Raw genomic sequence first — 15230 nt, 5'->3', positions numbered from 1 at the left:
CAGGAATCACCGAGCACCTCCCACCGGGCATCAGGGATCAGTAGGCACCACCCACCGGATAACAGGGATCACCAGGCACCATCCCCGGGCATCAGGAATCACCGAGCACCTCCCACCAGGCATCAGGGATCACCGGGCACCGCCCACCGGACATAAGGGATCACCAGGTGCCTCCCACTGGGCATCGGGGATCACCAGACACCATCGGGCACCAGCCAATGGACACCGGGACCACCAGGTACCCACCGGGCACCCGCCAGGCAGGGGGGACGCCGGTGCAGCAGAGAGCGCCAGGCAGGAGGGACCCCGGACGGCCGAACCCGTACCTGACAAGCTGGAAGATGCGCTTCAGGTAGGACTGGATCTCTCTGACGGCCTCCTGTAGTAACCGCCGGTTGGCTCCCACGCCCACGTAAGTCATCCTGTACACTGCCACCAGGGTCTCTACCAGCTGCCCCAGAGGGTGCAGAGGGGTGTCGCAGGCCTGGAGAAGGGGCGGTGGCGAGGAGGAGGATGATCGAGTGGGCAACCAGCAGAGATTCCCCCCCATCCCCCTCACCCCTCCAAGGCTTAGCCGTAGAAGGGTGGGGGAGGGATAAGTCTGGCAGAGCAAAACAGCTGGGGATCCCAGCAGAGAACCAGCACGGCCTAGGGGAGAGAGCACGGGCCTGGGAGTCAGAAGTCATGGGTTCTAATCCCGGCTCCGCCACACGTCGGCTGAGAAAAGTTAAGCGACTCGTCCGAGGCCACACACGCAGCAGGCTGGGGGCTGAGCTGAGATCTGAACCCTGGTCCTCTGCCTGCCTCCCACCGCCCCGACGCCTCCCCTCCTTCCTTCATTCGTTCGGTTGCATTTATTAAGCGCTTACTATACGCAGAGCACTATATTAAGCACTTGGGAAAGTACAATACAACGATAAACAGTGACAGTCTCTGCCCTCGGCGAGCTCACCGCCTAGATGGGGGGTTTCCCTGGGCCCGCTCTCCGGCTCTGGGGAACTTTTCCTCGACAAGAGCCGGGAATCAATCAGTAAGGCCCGTAATCAATCAATGATATTTATATAGCGCTTACTATATGCGGAGCAAGGAGCAAGGCCTAGTGGATAGCGCATGGGCATGGCAGCCACTGGCTTAGTGAGAAGCAGCGTGGTTTAATAATAATAATAATAATAATGTTGGTATTTGTTAAGCGCTTACTACGTGCCGAGCACTGTTCTAAGTGCTGGGGTAGATACAGGGGAATCGGGTTGTCCCACGTGAGACTCACAGTTAATCCCCATTTTACAGATGAGGTCACTGAGGCCCAGAGAAGTGAAGTGACTCGCCCACAGTCACACAGCTGACAAGTGGCAGGGCCGGGAGTCGAACTCATGACCTCTGACTCCGAAGCCCAGGCTCTTCTCCACTGAGCCATGCTGCTTCCCCTGACCTGGGAGTCAGAAGGACCTGGGTTCTAATCCCACTCTGCCATCTGTCTGTCGTGTGACCTCGGGCGAGTCACTTCACGTCTCTGGGTCTCAGTCCCCTCATCTGTAAAACGGGGATTAAGCCGGTGAGCCCCATGTGGGACAGGGACTGTGTCCGGCCTGATTAGATCGTCTCCACCCCAGCGCTTAGAATGGCGCTTGACACACAGTAAGCGCTTCACAGATAACATCAACATCATCACTGTACTAAGCACTTGGGAGAGTACAATACAACAGAGCAAGACATGATCCTTGCCCAAAGTGAGCTGACAGTCTAGAGGGAAGGAAGGGGGTGGGAGGGTCCCTTCTGGGGACCTTGCCATGGGCGAGGCCTTTGCAGCCCCTCATTCATTCATTCGATCGTATTTACTGAGTGCTCACTGTGTGCAGGGCCCTGTACTAAACGCTTGGGAAACTACAAAACAACAAGCTTTTGGTTCTTTGCTGCTAATTCCTCCGGGGGAAACCAACTGGTTTTTCTCTTTCTTTCCCCTCGGTCAGCAAGCTCCTGGATCACAGGGCCATAACCGAGTCACCGGAAAATTCGCTAACACCTCACTCAATGTCCCTTTATTATTTAATGATCTCTGTTAAGGGCTTACTACGTGCCAGGCACTATACTAAATGCTGGGGTAGAAACAAGTCAGTCAGTCAGTTAATTGTATTTGAGTACGTACTGTGTGCAGAGCACCGTACTAAGAGGTCGGGAGAGTACAATATAACAAACATGATGATGATGGAATTTTTAAAATGCTTATTAAATGTCAGGCACCGTTCTAAGCTCTGGGGTGGATACAAGTAAATCGATTGGACACAGTCCCTGACCCGTTTGGGGCTCACAGTCTCAATCTTCATTTTACAGTTTTGGTAACTGAGGCGCAGAGAAGTGAAGTGACTTGTCCAAGGTCACAGAACAGACAAGTGGCGGAGCCAGTTTTAGAACCCATGACCTTCTGATTCCCAGGCCTGTGTTCTATCCAGTACACCATGCTGCTTTCCTGCCCTCAGTGAGTTTACGGCCTAGAGGGGCTGTACGAGGTTGGATGCAGTCCTTGTCCCACGTGAGACTCACGGTTTTTACTCCCCATTTTATTCATTCAATAGTATTTATTTATTCAATAGTATTTATTGAGCGCTCACTATGTGCAGGGCACTGTACCGAGCGCTTGGAATGAACAAGTCGGCAACAGACAGAGACGGTCCCTGCCGTCTGACGGGCTTACGGTCTGATCGGGGGATTACCTCATTTTACGGATGAGGTAACTGAGGCACAGAGAAATGACTTAATAATTGTGGTACACAGTTCAGGACTGCGTGCCGGGAACTGTACTAAGTGCTGGGGTGGACACAAGCAAATCTGGCTGGATACGATTCCCGTCCCACATGGGGCTCCCAGTCTCAACCCCATTTTACAGATGAGGGAACAGGCCCAGAGAGGTGAAGGGACTTGCCCGAGGTCACACAGCAGACAAATGGCGGAGCCAGAACTGGACCCCATGACCTTCTGACTCCAAGGTCCGTGCTCTATCCACTACTCCGAGCCGCTTCCTGCCCGCTGTCACTTTAACTTAAGCGTACCGCCCAGAGTGGGAGCCCACCGGAGAGCCGAGGGGGGCGGAGGCGCGACCGCTGCAGCAAAGGCAAAACCGGGGGCTCGGGCGCCTGGAGCCGCCGGATTCCCGATACCTTCTCCCGGGCCCGCCCGCCCGCCTACCGGGTCCCCGGTGGTTCCACCCTCGCCCGCTGCCTCACCTTCATCAGATACCTCTTGATGTCTTCGTATTTCTCCACCGTGAAGTCCCCGCCGTGCTGCGGGATGAATTCCAGGCTCTCCAGCGTCTGAGTGTGCGAACGACTTAGGATCTCGGGGCTGAAACGAGGGGAGGGAAGGCCCGGGGCCCCGCCACCACCCAAACTCAGCTCGGCCGCAGCGCCCGCCTCCCCCACCTGACTGGGCTAGGCCGCGGCCGGTGACCGAGGAAGTTCATCTTCCTCCCTAGTCTCTAGGCTGACCGTGGGCACGGAATGCGTCTGCTAATTCTGTCGCGTTGTACTCTCTCCAGCACTTAGCAGCGTGCTCGGCACTCGGTAAGTGCTCAATAAATACGATTGATTGTGCAGTGCTTCCCCGGCCTGCGCTACCCCGCTCCAGCTCCTCGGGCTGGGCCGATAGTTCACTCCGCTGCCCGGGTTATTTTTCTACAAAAACGTTCGGGACGTGGCACCGAGCTCCTCAAAAAGCTCCAGGGGTTTCCCATCCACCTCCGTATCAGACAAAAACTCCTCACTTTGGCTTTAAAGCCGTCCATCATCCTGTCCCCTCCTACCTCACCTCGCTACTCTCCTACTACAACCCAGCCCGCACGCTTCGCTCCTCTAATGCCAGCCTACCCGCTGTACCTCAATCTCGTCTATCTCGCCGCCGACCTCTCGCCCACGTCCTGCCTCTGGCCTGGAAACGCCCGTCCTCCTCCTCAAATCCGACGGACAATTCCTCTTCCCCCATTCAAAGCTTCACTGAAGGCCCATCCCCTCCAAGAGGCCTTCCCTAATCGAGCCCCCCTCTCCTCTTCTCCCGCTCCCTTCTGCGTCTCCCTGACTTGCTCCCTTTGCTCCTCCCCCCTCCCAGCCCCGCAGCACTTATGCACAGATCTATAATTTTATTTATCTGTATTGACGTCTGTCCGCCCCCCTCTAGACTGTAAGCTCGCTGTGGGAAACGTCACTGTTTACTGTTGTACCGTACTTTCCCAAGTGCTTAGCACAGTGCTCTACACACGGTGAGTGCTCAATAAACAGGATCTAATGAACAAATGAATGGTGAGGTGGCGGGAAGGGGCTGCTCTGGATCCCCTGGGGGACGGGGCAGGAGGGGCCACCCGCTGAGGTGGAAGAGGAGCCATTCTGTCATTGCGTCTTGCTCCTTCGGTCAGGTCAGGGAAGAAGGGCCGAAGGCAGCGAAGTCCCGGCGGCGGGGGCGAGCGGCCACTCACCTGTCTCGGTGCTGGCGTCTGTTGGCGGTCAGGGCCACGGCGATGTTATCCCAGGCCTTCCAGCTCTCCCCCTGCCCGGGAGACTCGCAGCCCAGCTGTCGCCAGCACTCCTCGAACACCGCCGTCCACTTCTCGTCCGCCGCCACGGCCAGGTTTCCGAGCTTCCTGCCGGGAGACCGCAGGCTCACGGGGATTCCTCACTTGGCGGGGATGGCGGGGCGGGCTCCCCCGGTGACACCCCACGCGGCCCCCGCCCCCCTGCCGGGCTGGGGAGATGAAAACACCGGCTCGGGGATCGGCCTGGGGGATTCGAGCTTCTTCTGAAAATATCACATCGTTGCTAAGACCACTCGATTTTAGTGGGGTCCCGGCATAGAGGGTGAAAGCGAGAGAGCTCATACGTAGCTGTGGGCATATCTAAGGACACCGTAACACGAAGCTTCCGACAATGCCTGCATCCCAGCTGGAAACGAGGCAGTGTGGCCTAGTGGATGGAGCCCGGGCCCGGGAGTCGGAAGGCACGGCCGTGATCGTTATTAATATCGTTGTTTTAGAAAGACCCCCAAACATTCAAACCTTAGAAGATGGCATTCCTCCTGGAGGAGAGAGAAAACGAAACGGAACGGCAAGGGAAATCTGACTCACACGGCCTTGGGCCGCTCCTTATCGCTCTCGTACAGGCTGGGTTTGAAGTAGGTTCCGGTGATTTTGATCCCAGACCCCCATTCTCCGCTAAAATGGCCTTCGATGTAATCTCCATTCAGCAGGGTCAGCGTCCCCTGCGTTGGAAAGGCCCAGGGTTAGCAAGGCTGAGCTTTCAACCACAGAGGAGTCCGAGAGGGTAGTTATGGAGCACTTACTGAGTGCAGAGCACTGTATTAAGCACTTGAGAGAGAATGAGAGAGCAAGCAGACACGATCCCTGCCCCCAAGGGGCTTCCAATCTGAGATGGTAACAGAAATTACAGGCATGCTGAACCGACCACAGCTGTGATCCAGAGGAAAGGACCCCGGCCCTGGGAAACGGAGGACCTGGGTTCTATTCCCAGTTCTGCCATTTGTCTGTTATGTGAACTCGGGCAAGTCACTTCATTCCTCCATCCCTCCGTTCCCTCATCTGTATTAGGGGGATTCAATACCTTATCTCCCTCCGTCTTAGCCGGTGATGGGAAAATGTGGGATCGGGATTATATCCAACCTGATTAACGTGTATCTACCCCAGAGCTTAGATCGGTGCTTGACGCACAGTGAGTGTTTAACAAATATCACAATTACGATGAGGCTGGGGCTGTGGCGGTGGGTGACATATTTATTATTCTACTTATTTTATAAATGATGTGTATATATAATTATAATTGTTTATTTATATTGATGCTATCGATGCCCATCTACTTGTTTTGTTTTGTTGTCTGTCTCCCCCCTCCAGACTGTAAGCCCGCTGCTGGATAGGGATTGTCTCTATCTGTGGCTGAATTGTACTTTCCAAGCACTTAGTACAGTGCTCTGCACACAGTAAGCGCTCAATAAATACGACTGAATGAATGAATATCCAAGTTCTCCGGGGGTACAGAGGTGAACCGTTCCAACCTTTCCATTGAGGGTCCAGTCATCTGAAAATTCTCCCTCGTAGACTGTATCATCTTCAGAGAGCAAAATTCCAGTTCCCTAAAGGAAGAAAGACAAATGGAAGAAGGCAACAGATGCCCGGAAAAGGGGAGAATTGGGCACAGGGCATGAAAAGGCATCTCAGACCCCTAGGACTGTAAAAGACGAAATGCTATGGATCTCGAGAGGGAAGGAGGGCGAAAAAGGGAGACTAAGTGGGAAGCTGCATGGCCCCATAGATACGAGATGGGCCTGGGAGTCAGTGGACTTGGGATGTACTTGTCCTCTGTATGATTTTGGGCCGGTCACTTCACTTCTCTAGACCTCAGTTATCTCCTCTGTAAAATGGGGATTAGGACTTGAGTCCCACGTGGGACAGGGACTGTGTCCAACCGGATTATCTTGTAAGTACTCCAGATCCTTAGTTCAGTGCCTGGCACATAGTAAGCGCTTAACAAATAACTACCCCCCAAAATAGGCTAAAAACATGAGCTCAGTGAGGCTGGGATGGAAGGTATCTGCAGCGGCCCTGTCACACATGCACCGTTGGACTTCACCGAGGCAGAGAACGGCTACCCGGACGGGTTCACCCCCCGAAACCCACGACCAACCCAACGCCACTCACCATCATTTTGTTAAGGCTAAAGGCGCCTTCGTAATAGAGTCCGAACTGAGTGACCACCACGCCGTTGCCCTCACACATGTCATCTTGCCACATGCCCATGTACTTTTCTCCCCTAGAAAGACAGGAAGAGGGGATACACGGCGCTTGGCTTGGGAGACTGTGGGAATTTCAACTGCCCGCTCCCAGGGAGGGCGGGAAGCCCGTGCGGGTGGGAAGCCGCACCTGGTGGCGAGGTTCCGTTGGGACAAAGGGCCGCGCCCTGGACCTTCTCCTGCTGTTCGGGGGAACGGAGAGGAGGGGTTGGGTTCTGGGCAGGGGGGCGGAGGCAGCAGTCGGCTTTTTCAGAAGTGAAGAAATGACCCGGGACACCCGGTTTGGCGTTTAAATTGACTGTCCCGGGGAGAGGAGAGCTTGAGGGTGGTCTTTCGGCTCCTCTCCCCACTGTGGCTTTCCTCCCTGTCCTCCGGCCATGAGTGACCCCCAACCCCCTGCCCTTCAGGCTGCGTTCAGGCCCCTTCCTTCACTCCTCCTGGGGATATTTATTGCTGGAGCTAATGAGGGTAATGAGGGGGGCAAGGGGAAGGGAGGGCTTCTCCCTACGGCCCCCAATACACCGTGGTCCCCTGATTCAGTTGGGGGCGGCCAAAAGCCTCCAACCTCCCCACTGACTCCAGGCTACTGGAAAAATGACCATTCTTGACGACAGATGCTCTTTTCCCCCGTTTCCCCACCAAACTTCAGTCTTCTCTGAGCCCTGCAGGCTTTCAGGCCAGAGCCAATTGGGAGTGGAGTAGAAATTCTCCTGTGGAGGCCTGTATCCATCCCAATGCTTAAACCACAATTACTATTATCATTTAGAGCTCTAAGAGGCCAGACAATCGTATTTATTGAGTGCTCACTGCGTGCAGAGCACTGTATTAAACGGTTGGGAAGGTAGACTATAACAATCTTACAGACCCGTTCCCTGCCCCCAGTGAGGTTACGGTCTAGAGGGGGGCCGCCGCTTTATTTCCTCCTGCCGCTCTCCAGCCGCTGAGCAGTCCCTGGGGAGCGCCGACTGCAAGGAGGGCGACCGTCTGAGCGCCCGGGGCGGTCCCTGCCCCCTCGAAGTTCCCGGTCGCCCGGCGAAGGCGGGCGGGAGCCCCGGAGCGGCCTACCTGGTGATGTCGTCGAAGACGCCGTATCCGGCCTTCTTGTCCATGGTCCACTGGCCGATGAACATGCTGGGGGAGGTGGAGGTCAGCTTGCCGCTGCGGAGAAGCCCGTGGCCGTGGCGGACGTTCTCTTGGAAGTAGCCTTCGTACACTTCGCCCGTGGCGTAGCTGGGGAAGGACAGCAGGACGCTGGGGCCGGGCCCAAAACGCCCCTTGCCTTCTCAAGCGATCCATCCTATTTACGGAGCGCTTCATTTCTTTTCTTACAGTATTATACGGAGCGCTTCGTTTCTTTTCTTATGGTATTATTTATGGAGCATTTCATTTCTTTTCTTATGGCACTGTTAATAATAATAATAATAATGACGGTACCTGATGATGATTATGGTATTTGTTAAGCACTATGTGCCAGACACCGTTCTAAGCACTGGGATAGATACAAGATAATCGGCCTGGACACGGTCCCTGTCCCACAGAGGGCTCACAGTCTCAATTTCTACTTTACAGATGAGGAAACTGAGGCCCAGAGAAGGGAAGTGACTTGCCCGAGGCCACACAGCAGACAAGTGGTGGAGCCGGGATTAGAACCTGTGACCTTATGACTTCCAGGCCTGTGCTCTATCCCCTAAGCTACGCTGTGCTTACCATGTGCCAGGCACTGTTCTAAGCGCTGGGGTAGATGTTTCCTCCTCCCAGACTGTAAGCTTGTTGTGGGCAGGGAATGTGCCCGTTTATTGCTATACTGTACTCTCCCAAGCATTTAATTCAGTGCTCTGCACACAAGCGCTCAATAAATACAAATTGAATGAATATAAGCTAATCAGGTTGGACACAGTCCCTGTCCCACATGGGGCTGACGGGCTTCATCCCCATTTTACAGATGAGGTCATTGGGATTCCCGAAAAGTGAAGTGACCTGCCCCAGGCCACACAGCAGAAAATTGGCGGAGCTGGGATTAGAACCAAGTCCTTCTGACTCCCAGGTCCATGCTCTATCCACTAGGCCATGTTGCTTATTGTTTTCAGAACACTGTACCGAGCGCCGGGGAGAATGCAGTATAACAGATCTGCACACATTCCTGACCCACAAGTGCTTGCAGTGTCTCCTAATCCAATCACCAAAATGGAAAAAAAAAACAACCACCCAGATATCCAGTGGGACTAGACCCCCAATAGAAAAATCACTAATGCTACTTATTAGCGCCTATGAGGTGCAGTGTACTGGCCTGAGCACTTGGGAAAGTGGACTAATAATAACAATAACTGTGGGATTTGTTCAGCGCTTAATATGTGCCAGGCACTGTACTGAGCGCCGGAGTGGATGCAAGCAAATGGGGTTGGACGCAGACCCTGTCCGGCATAGAGCTCACAGTCTCGATCCCCATTTTTCAGATGAGGTAACTGAGGCCCAGAGAAGTGAAGTGACTTGCCCAAGGTCACAGAGCAGACCAAGTGGTAGAGGCAGGATTAGAACCCATGACCTGCTGACTCCCAGGCCTGTGCTCTATCCGCTAGCCCATGCAACTCAGCCCACGCACTTTGCTCCTCTAACACCGACCTACTCACTTTACCTTGATGTCATCCGTCTCTTCTCCGATCCCTGTCCACGTCCACCGTGGCTTAGTGGACTGAGCACGGGGCTGGGGAGTCAGAAGGACCTGGGTTCTAATCCAGGCTCCGCCATGTCTGCTCTATGACCTCGGGCAAGTCACTTAGCTGCTCTGGGCCTCAGTGACCTCCTCTGTAAAATGGAGTTTAAGAGTGTGAGTCCCATATGGGACAGGGACTGTGTTAAACCTGAATAACTTGTATTTACCCCAGCGCTTAGAACAGTGTTTGGAACTTAGTAAGCGCTTATCAAGTATCCTAATTATCATTATTTATAATTACCTTGGTCCTGGAACTCCGTCCCCCTCCGTCGCTGACAGTCCACCACTCTCTCCACCTTCAAAACCCTCTTAAAACACACAAGTCCTCCAAGAAGCCTTCCTTAACTAAGCCCCCATTTCCTTCCCCGCCCTCCCCTCTACGTGGATTATTATTATTATTATTATTATGGTATTTGCTAAGCGCTTACAATGTGCCAAACACTGTTCTAAGCGCTGGACGGCCGTGGACCCCTCTACTATTTCCCCTCTCTCTAATATATTCCAACGCCTATCTCCCCGGTAGACCCTAAGCTCCCGGTGGGCCGGGATCGCGTCTACCGGCTCTGTTGCGTTAGACTCTTCTAAGCGCTTAGTACAGTGCTCTGCACACAGTAAGCGTTCAATTAATACCGTCGAGTGCCAGTGAATGGGAGAGAGAAGAATCCAGATAATTTCCAGGGAAAAGAAGGGAGGTGATGGAAAGGTGGAGCAGTGAGTGAGTGAGCTTAATACCATAAACATTATTATCAACACATTAGTATTTATAATCGACCATCGACAATATTAATCGTTATTATTAGTTGTTATTGAGTCAAGCCCTTGGGCTTGACACACGGTGGGCGTTGGACAAGTACCGTGTGGTAATGGGATGGCTGAATCTTACCTGTAAACTCCTTGTCCGCACATTTTTCCTTCTTTCCAGTACCCGACGTAGTGGTCTTCTTTGTTAAGTGCTTTGTTTGGGACTTTATATTCCCCGTATCTATCGATACAAGAAAGGAGATTTTAGAAGCGGCAGTCACCAGTCCCGGCATTGGGCAGGGATGGTCTCTATCTGTCGCCGAATTGGCCATTCCAAGCGCTTAGTACAGTGCTCTGCACACAGTAAGTGCTCAATAAATACAATTGAATGAATGAATGAGTCACTCCCAATTCCACCTGTTTTTAATAATAATAATAATAATGTTGGTATTTGTTAAGCGCTTACTACGTGCCGAGCACTGTTCCAAGCGCTGGGGTAGACACAGGGGAATCAGGTTGTCCCACGTGGGGCTCACAGTCTTCATCCCCATTTTACAGATGAGGTAACTGAGGCCCAGAGGAGTGAAACGACTCGCCCACAGTCACGCAGCTGCCAAGTGGCCGAGCCGGGATTCGAACCCATCACCTCTGACTCCAAAGCCCGGGCTCTTTCCACTGAGCCACGCTGCTTCTCACTACCTCTCCGGGCAGACCTGGCCAAATCAGCCCTCTGCGGGGTGGCCCGGGACCCGGTTCTAGTCCCGCCTCCACCACCTAACTGCTGTGACACCTTGGGTGAGCCCCGTGACTTCTCTGCGCCTCGGTTTCCTCATCTGTAAGATGGGGGATAGAATGCCTCTTGCCCCCCCCCCCCCCCCCCCGCCAGCCCCCATCCTTATGATGGGGACAGGGACAGCTTCTGATGGACTTATCTTACACCCGCTCCGGTGCTGAACAAATACCAGTTGTCTGTAATTAACAAGGCCTGTGCTAGACAAGCGCCCCGCTTTGCTAAGAGCAAGATTTGGAACTTTGGGGTGGAAAAGGAAGCAGCGTGGCACAGAGGAAAGAGCTCGGGCTTTGGAGTCAGAGGACGCGGGTTCTAATGCCGCCTCCGCCACCGGTCTGCCCTGTGACCTCGGGCCGGCTACTTAACTTCTCTGTCCCTCAGTTACCGCATCTGTAAAATGGGGATGAAGACTGTGAGCCTCACGTGGGACAACCTGATTACCTTGTATCTACCCCAGCGCTTAGAACAGGGCTCGGTACATAGTAAGCGCTTAACAGATACCATAATTATCATTATTATTATTAATAAAAGCAAAGGTGACTTTTTGGACCGTGAGCCCGTCGTCGGGCGGGGATCGGCTCTATCTGTTGCCGGATCGTACATTCCAAGCGCTTCGCGCAGTGCTCTGCACACAGTGAGCGCTCAATACACACGACTGAGTGAATGACTCGAACGAATGAATTTCATTACCCTATTCATTTTGTTAATGAGACGTACATCACCCCGATTCTATTTATTTGCTATTGCTTTAATGAGACGTTCTTCCCCTCGATTCTATTCGTCGCCATCGTTCCCGTCCGTCCGTCTCCCCCGATTAGACCGTGAGCCCGTCAGAGGGCGGGGACCGTCTCTACCCGTTACCGATTGGTACGTTCCAAGCGCTCAGTCCAGTGCTCTGCACATAGTAAGCGCTCGACAGATACTATCGAATGAATGAATGACTGTTTTCACGTCCCGTCCCAGCAGACGATAACACGTTTCTCTCGCTCGCTCTCTCTTACCCATCTTCCAGGCCATTCCGAAACATACCGGAGTACGTCTTGCCGTCGGTCCACTTCAAGACCCCTCTGGAATACACAAATGTACACACGCGCGCCCAGGCACACACGTGTCTACCCGCACCCGGTGGTTCCCTTCACCCCCCCCCCCACCGCTCCCGGCCACCGGGCCCGGGGTCCGGGAGGCGGCCACGGCGGAGGCGGACCGCGTCTCCGCGCCCGGCGCCCTCCCGCTCACCTGCCGTGGGGCTTCCCGGAGAGCCAGCGGCCCTCGTAGGTGGCTTCCTTGAGGCGGGAGGCCTTGTAGAAGGTGTAGCTGGCGCTGCGGGAGGCGGGGGGGTCCGGCCGCGGGGCGCCGCTGCCGTAGGGGGGGAAGTCGGCCGCGCCCCTCAGGGCCTGGTCCACCGCCTGGCTCAGGGCCCGCAGCCACTTGGTCTGCGGGGCGGAGGCCAAGGTGAGCCCGGCGCCCCGAGGCCGGGCTCGACCGTGAGCCCGTCGCTGGGTAGGGGTCGTCTCTATCTGTTGCCCAATTGTCCTTTCCAGGCGCTCAGTACGGTGCTCTGCACACAGTAAGCGCTCGGTAAATACCACAGAGAAACAGCGTGGCTCAGTGGAAAGAGCCCGGGCTGGCGAGTCAGAGGTCATGGGTTTGAATCCCGGCTCTGCCACTCGTCAGCTGTGTGACTGTAGGCAAGTCACTTCACTTCTCTGGGCCTCAGTGACCTCATCTGCAAAATGGGGATGAAGATCGTGAGCCTCACGATCCTGCATCTACCCCACTGCTTAGAACGGTGCGCGGCACAAAGTAGGCATTTAACAAATACCAACAAATACCAACATTATTACCACTGAACGAATGAGGCTCCCGGGGCCCAGTCCGCCCGGAACCACCGCCGCCCTGGTTTCCCCAGCCCACGCCCCCACCGCCAGCCTCCGCCCGGCACCGTGCCTGCGGGGCCAGAGGGCAAGTTTAAAGCGGGACAAAAATCATCCGATGGGAAGCGGCACGACCCAGCGGATAAATCCCGGGCCTGGGAGTCAGCAGGACCCGGGTTCTAATCCCGGCTTCGCCATTTGTCTGCCGGGTGACCTTGGGTGAGGCGCTTAATTTCTCTGGGCCTCAGTTTCCTCACCTGTAAAATGGGAATGAAGACCGGGAGCCCCATGGAGGACGGGGACTGTGTCCAACCTGATTAGCTCGCACCTAACCCCGGCGCTTAGAAAAGCGCTTGCCACATAGTAAGCGCTTAACAGATACCATCACCATCGAGAAGGGGAATGGCCGCGGCCCTCGTTAAGCGCCTTCTGCCCCTCCGGAGGAGGCGGAGACGAACTCTCTGTCGGAGGAGGACAAAGAGGAGGAGGGACGGCGCCCGGCAGACCGCGAGGGGAGGGACCCACCTTCTCCTGCGGGGTCGAGGAAATGAGGGTGAACTGTTCCTCCGGCGTCGTCAACTTCAGGCCGTTCCTAGGGAGGACACGCTCATGAGGCCCCCTCCGTCCGCTCGGTGGGCCGAACGCTCCCAACGCTCCCGAGGAGATCTCGCCCGGCGCCCTGCGGCCGGGAGGGGCTCCCTGCCACCTCTTCAACCTTGCCCTCGGGAAACACAGTTGCTACGTGGCGGCCCAGGTTGGCCGACTTGTCCGCTCCTACCGTCGGAGGATCTAAACTAGCCGGTAAAATCAATCGGGACCCCATCTGAACGATAAAAATCCGTGTTTTTCACTCATACGGCTATTCTTCCCCGTCCCCGCCCACTAAACGGACCTGTGCTATAGCGTCTTTTTCCAGAGATCTAATCGATCAATGGCATTTACTGATTTTATCCTCCCCTCCCGCCCCAGACCGTAAGCACGTAGCTCATTGTGGGCAGGGAATGTGTCTGTGTGTTGTTGTATTGCACTCTCTGAGGTGCTTAGCACAGTGCTCTGCAGCCAGTAAGCGCTCGATAAATACCACTGAATGAATGAACGAAAGGAGTGGTGGGCAAGGAACATTTCTATCAACTCTGTTGTACTGCAGTCTCCCAAGCGCTTAGTGCTCTGCCCACAGAAGCGGCGTGGCTCGGTGGAAGGAGCCCGGGCTTGGGAGTCAGAGGTCATGGATTCGAATCCCAGTTCTGCCACTTGTCAGCTATGTGACCGCGGGCAAGTCACTTAACTTCTCTGGGCCTCAGTTACCTCACCTGTAAAATGGGGAGTGAGACTGTGAGCCTCACGTGGGACAACCTGATTACCCTGTATCTACCCCAGCCCTTAGAACAGTGCTCTGCACATAGTAAGCACCTAACAAATGCCGACAGTATTATTATTATTATTAGTATTATTACTACACAGTATGCACTCAATAAATACCGACTGACTGAGCGCTTCCTGTGTCAATAATAATGACGATGATAATTATGGCATTTGTTAAGCGCTTACTATGTGCCAAGCACTGTTCTAAGCACTGGGGTAGATACAAGGTAATCAGGGACCCAAATCCCTGTCCCACATGGGGCTCGCGGTCTTCATCCCCATTTTACAGAAGAGGTAACTGAGGCCCAGAGAAGTGAAGTGACTTGCCTAAGGTCACACAGCAGACAAGTGGCAGAGGCGGGATTAGAACCCACATCCACTGACACCTAAGTCCATGCTCTTGCCATTAGGTCAAGCTGCTTCTCGAGACCACTGCCCCGGGAAGTCCAGTAGAAATCGGACATAAACCGTGCCCTCATGGAGCTTCCAATTCAGCCGGGCAGCCAGACAATACAATACTTTACTGGTCATTCGTCTGGATGATAATTTCCCCTACGGTGGAATTTCTCCGAAACATCTAAACCCGCGATCCACCATCCCTAGATTAAAAGTAGGTATCTTCGGGGAACAAAATAAATTGAAATGAGGCCACGTCCGTCCGAGCTCCCGGAAACTGGGGTGATATCAGCTGCGCCCCGCTTAGGCTGCCGATGTCCAAAATGGAACGGGTCGATGAAAGCGTCGACAGGTCAGGACGATAAACCCGGAAAAGGAGGTTACTCACGCGCTGTTGCCTTCTTCTGAGATAGGCTCGACCCACAGAGTGGACAGGGGGAAGATGTGATGGGTCGAGAACTGGGCAGAAGAGAATGAGAGGACATGAGGCAAGAGAGAAAAAGTCACATAGACACACTTTGCAATCCCTGTAGTTACCTGCCCCCCTCGACTGCCCCCTCCAATTCTTCAACTGTTA

General features: G+C 54.4%; 1 protein-coding gene across 4 annotated transcripts in view; it reads right to left on the bottom strand.

Annotated features, from left to right (window-relative positions):
* Nucleotides 1-15230, bottom strand: part of ALS2 (alsin Rho guanine nucleotide exchange factor ALS2) — a 98261-nt gene that overhangs the window by 9787 nt on the left and 73244 nt on the right. For all 4 annotated transcript variants that reach the window (XM_029068796.1, XM_029068797.2, XM_029068798.2 and 1 more), the window contains exons 16-27: nt 15042-15112; nt 13421-13487; nt 12258-12454; nt 12023-12088; nt 10374-10472; nt 7846-8010; nt 6689-6800; nt 6046-6123; nt 5105-5238; nt 4460-4624; nt 3219-3336; nt 327-484 (exon numbers count right to left, since the gene is read on the bottom strand). In XM_029068796.1, the coding sequence (XP_028924629.1) occupies nt 327-484; nt 3219-3336; nt 4460-4624; nt 5105-5238; nt 6046-6123; nt 6689-6800; nt 7846-8010; nt 10374-10472; nt 12023-12088; nt 12258-12454; nt 13421-13487; nt 15042-15112 (1430 nt within the window). The remainder of the gene's footprint in view (nt 1-326; nt 485-3218; nt 3337-4459; nt 4625-5104; nt 5239-6045; nt 6124-6688; nt 6801-7845; nt 8011-10373; nt 10473-12022; nt 12089-12257; nt 12455-13420; nt 13488-15041; nt 15113-15230) is intronic.

This window comes from Ornithorhynchus anatinus, chromosome 7, assembly GCF_004115215.2.
Source record: "Ornithorhynchus anatinus isolate Pmale09 chromosome 7, mOrnAna1.pri.v4, whole genome shotgun sequence".
Lineage (NCBI taxonomy): Eukaryota > Metazoa > Chordata > Mammalia > Monotremata > Ornithorhynchidae > Ornithorhynchus > Ornithorhynchus anatinus.
Note: the sequence above shows the minus strand (reverse complement) of the source record. Positions and strands in the feature narration are given on the sequence as shown.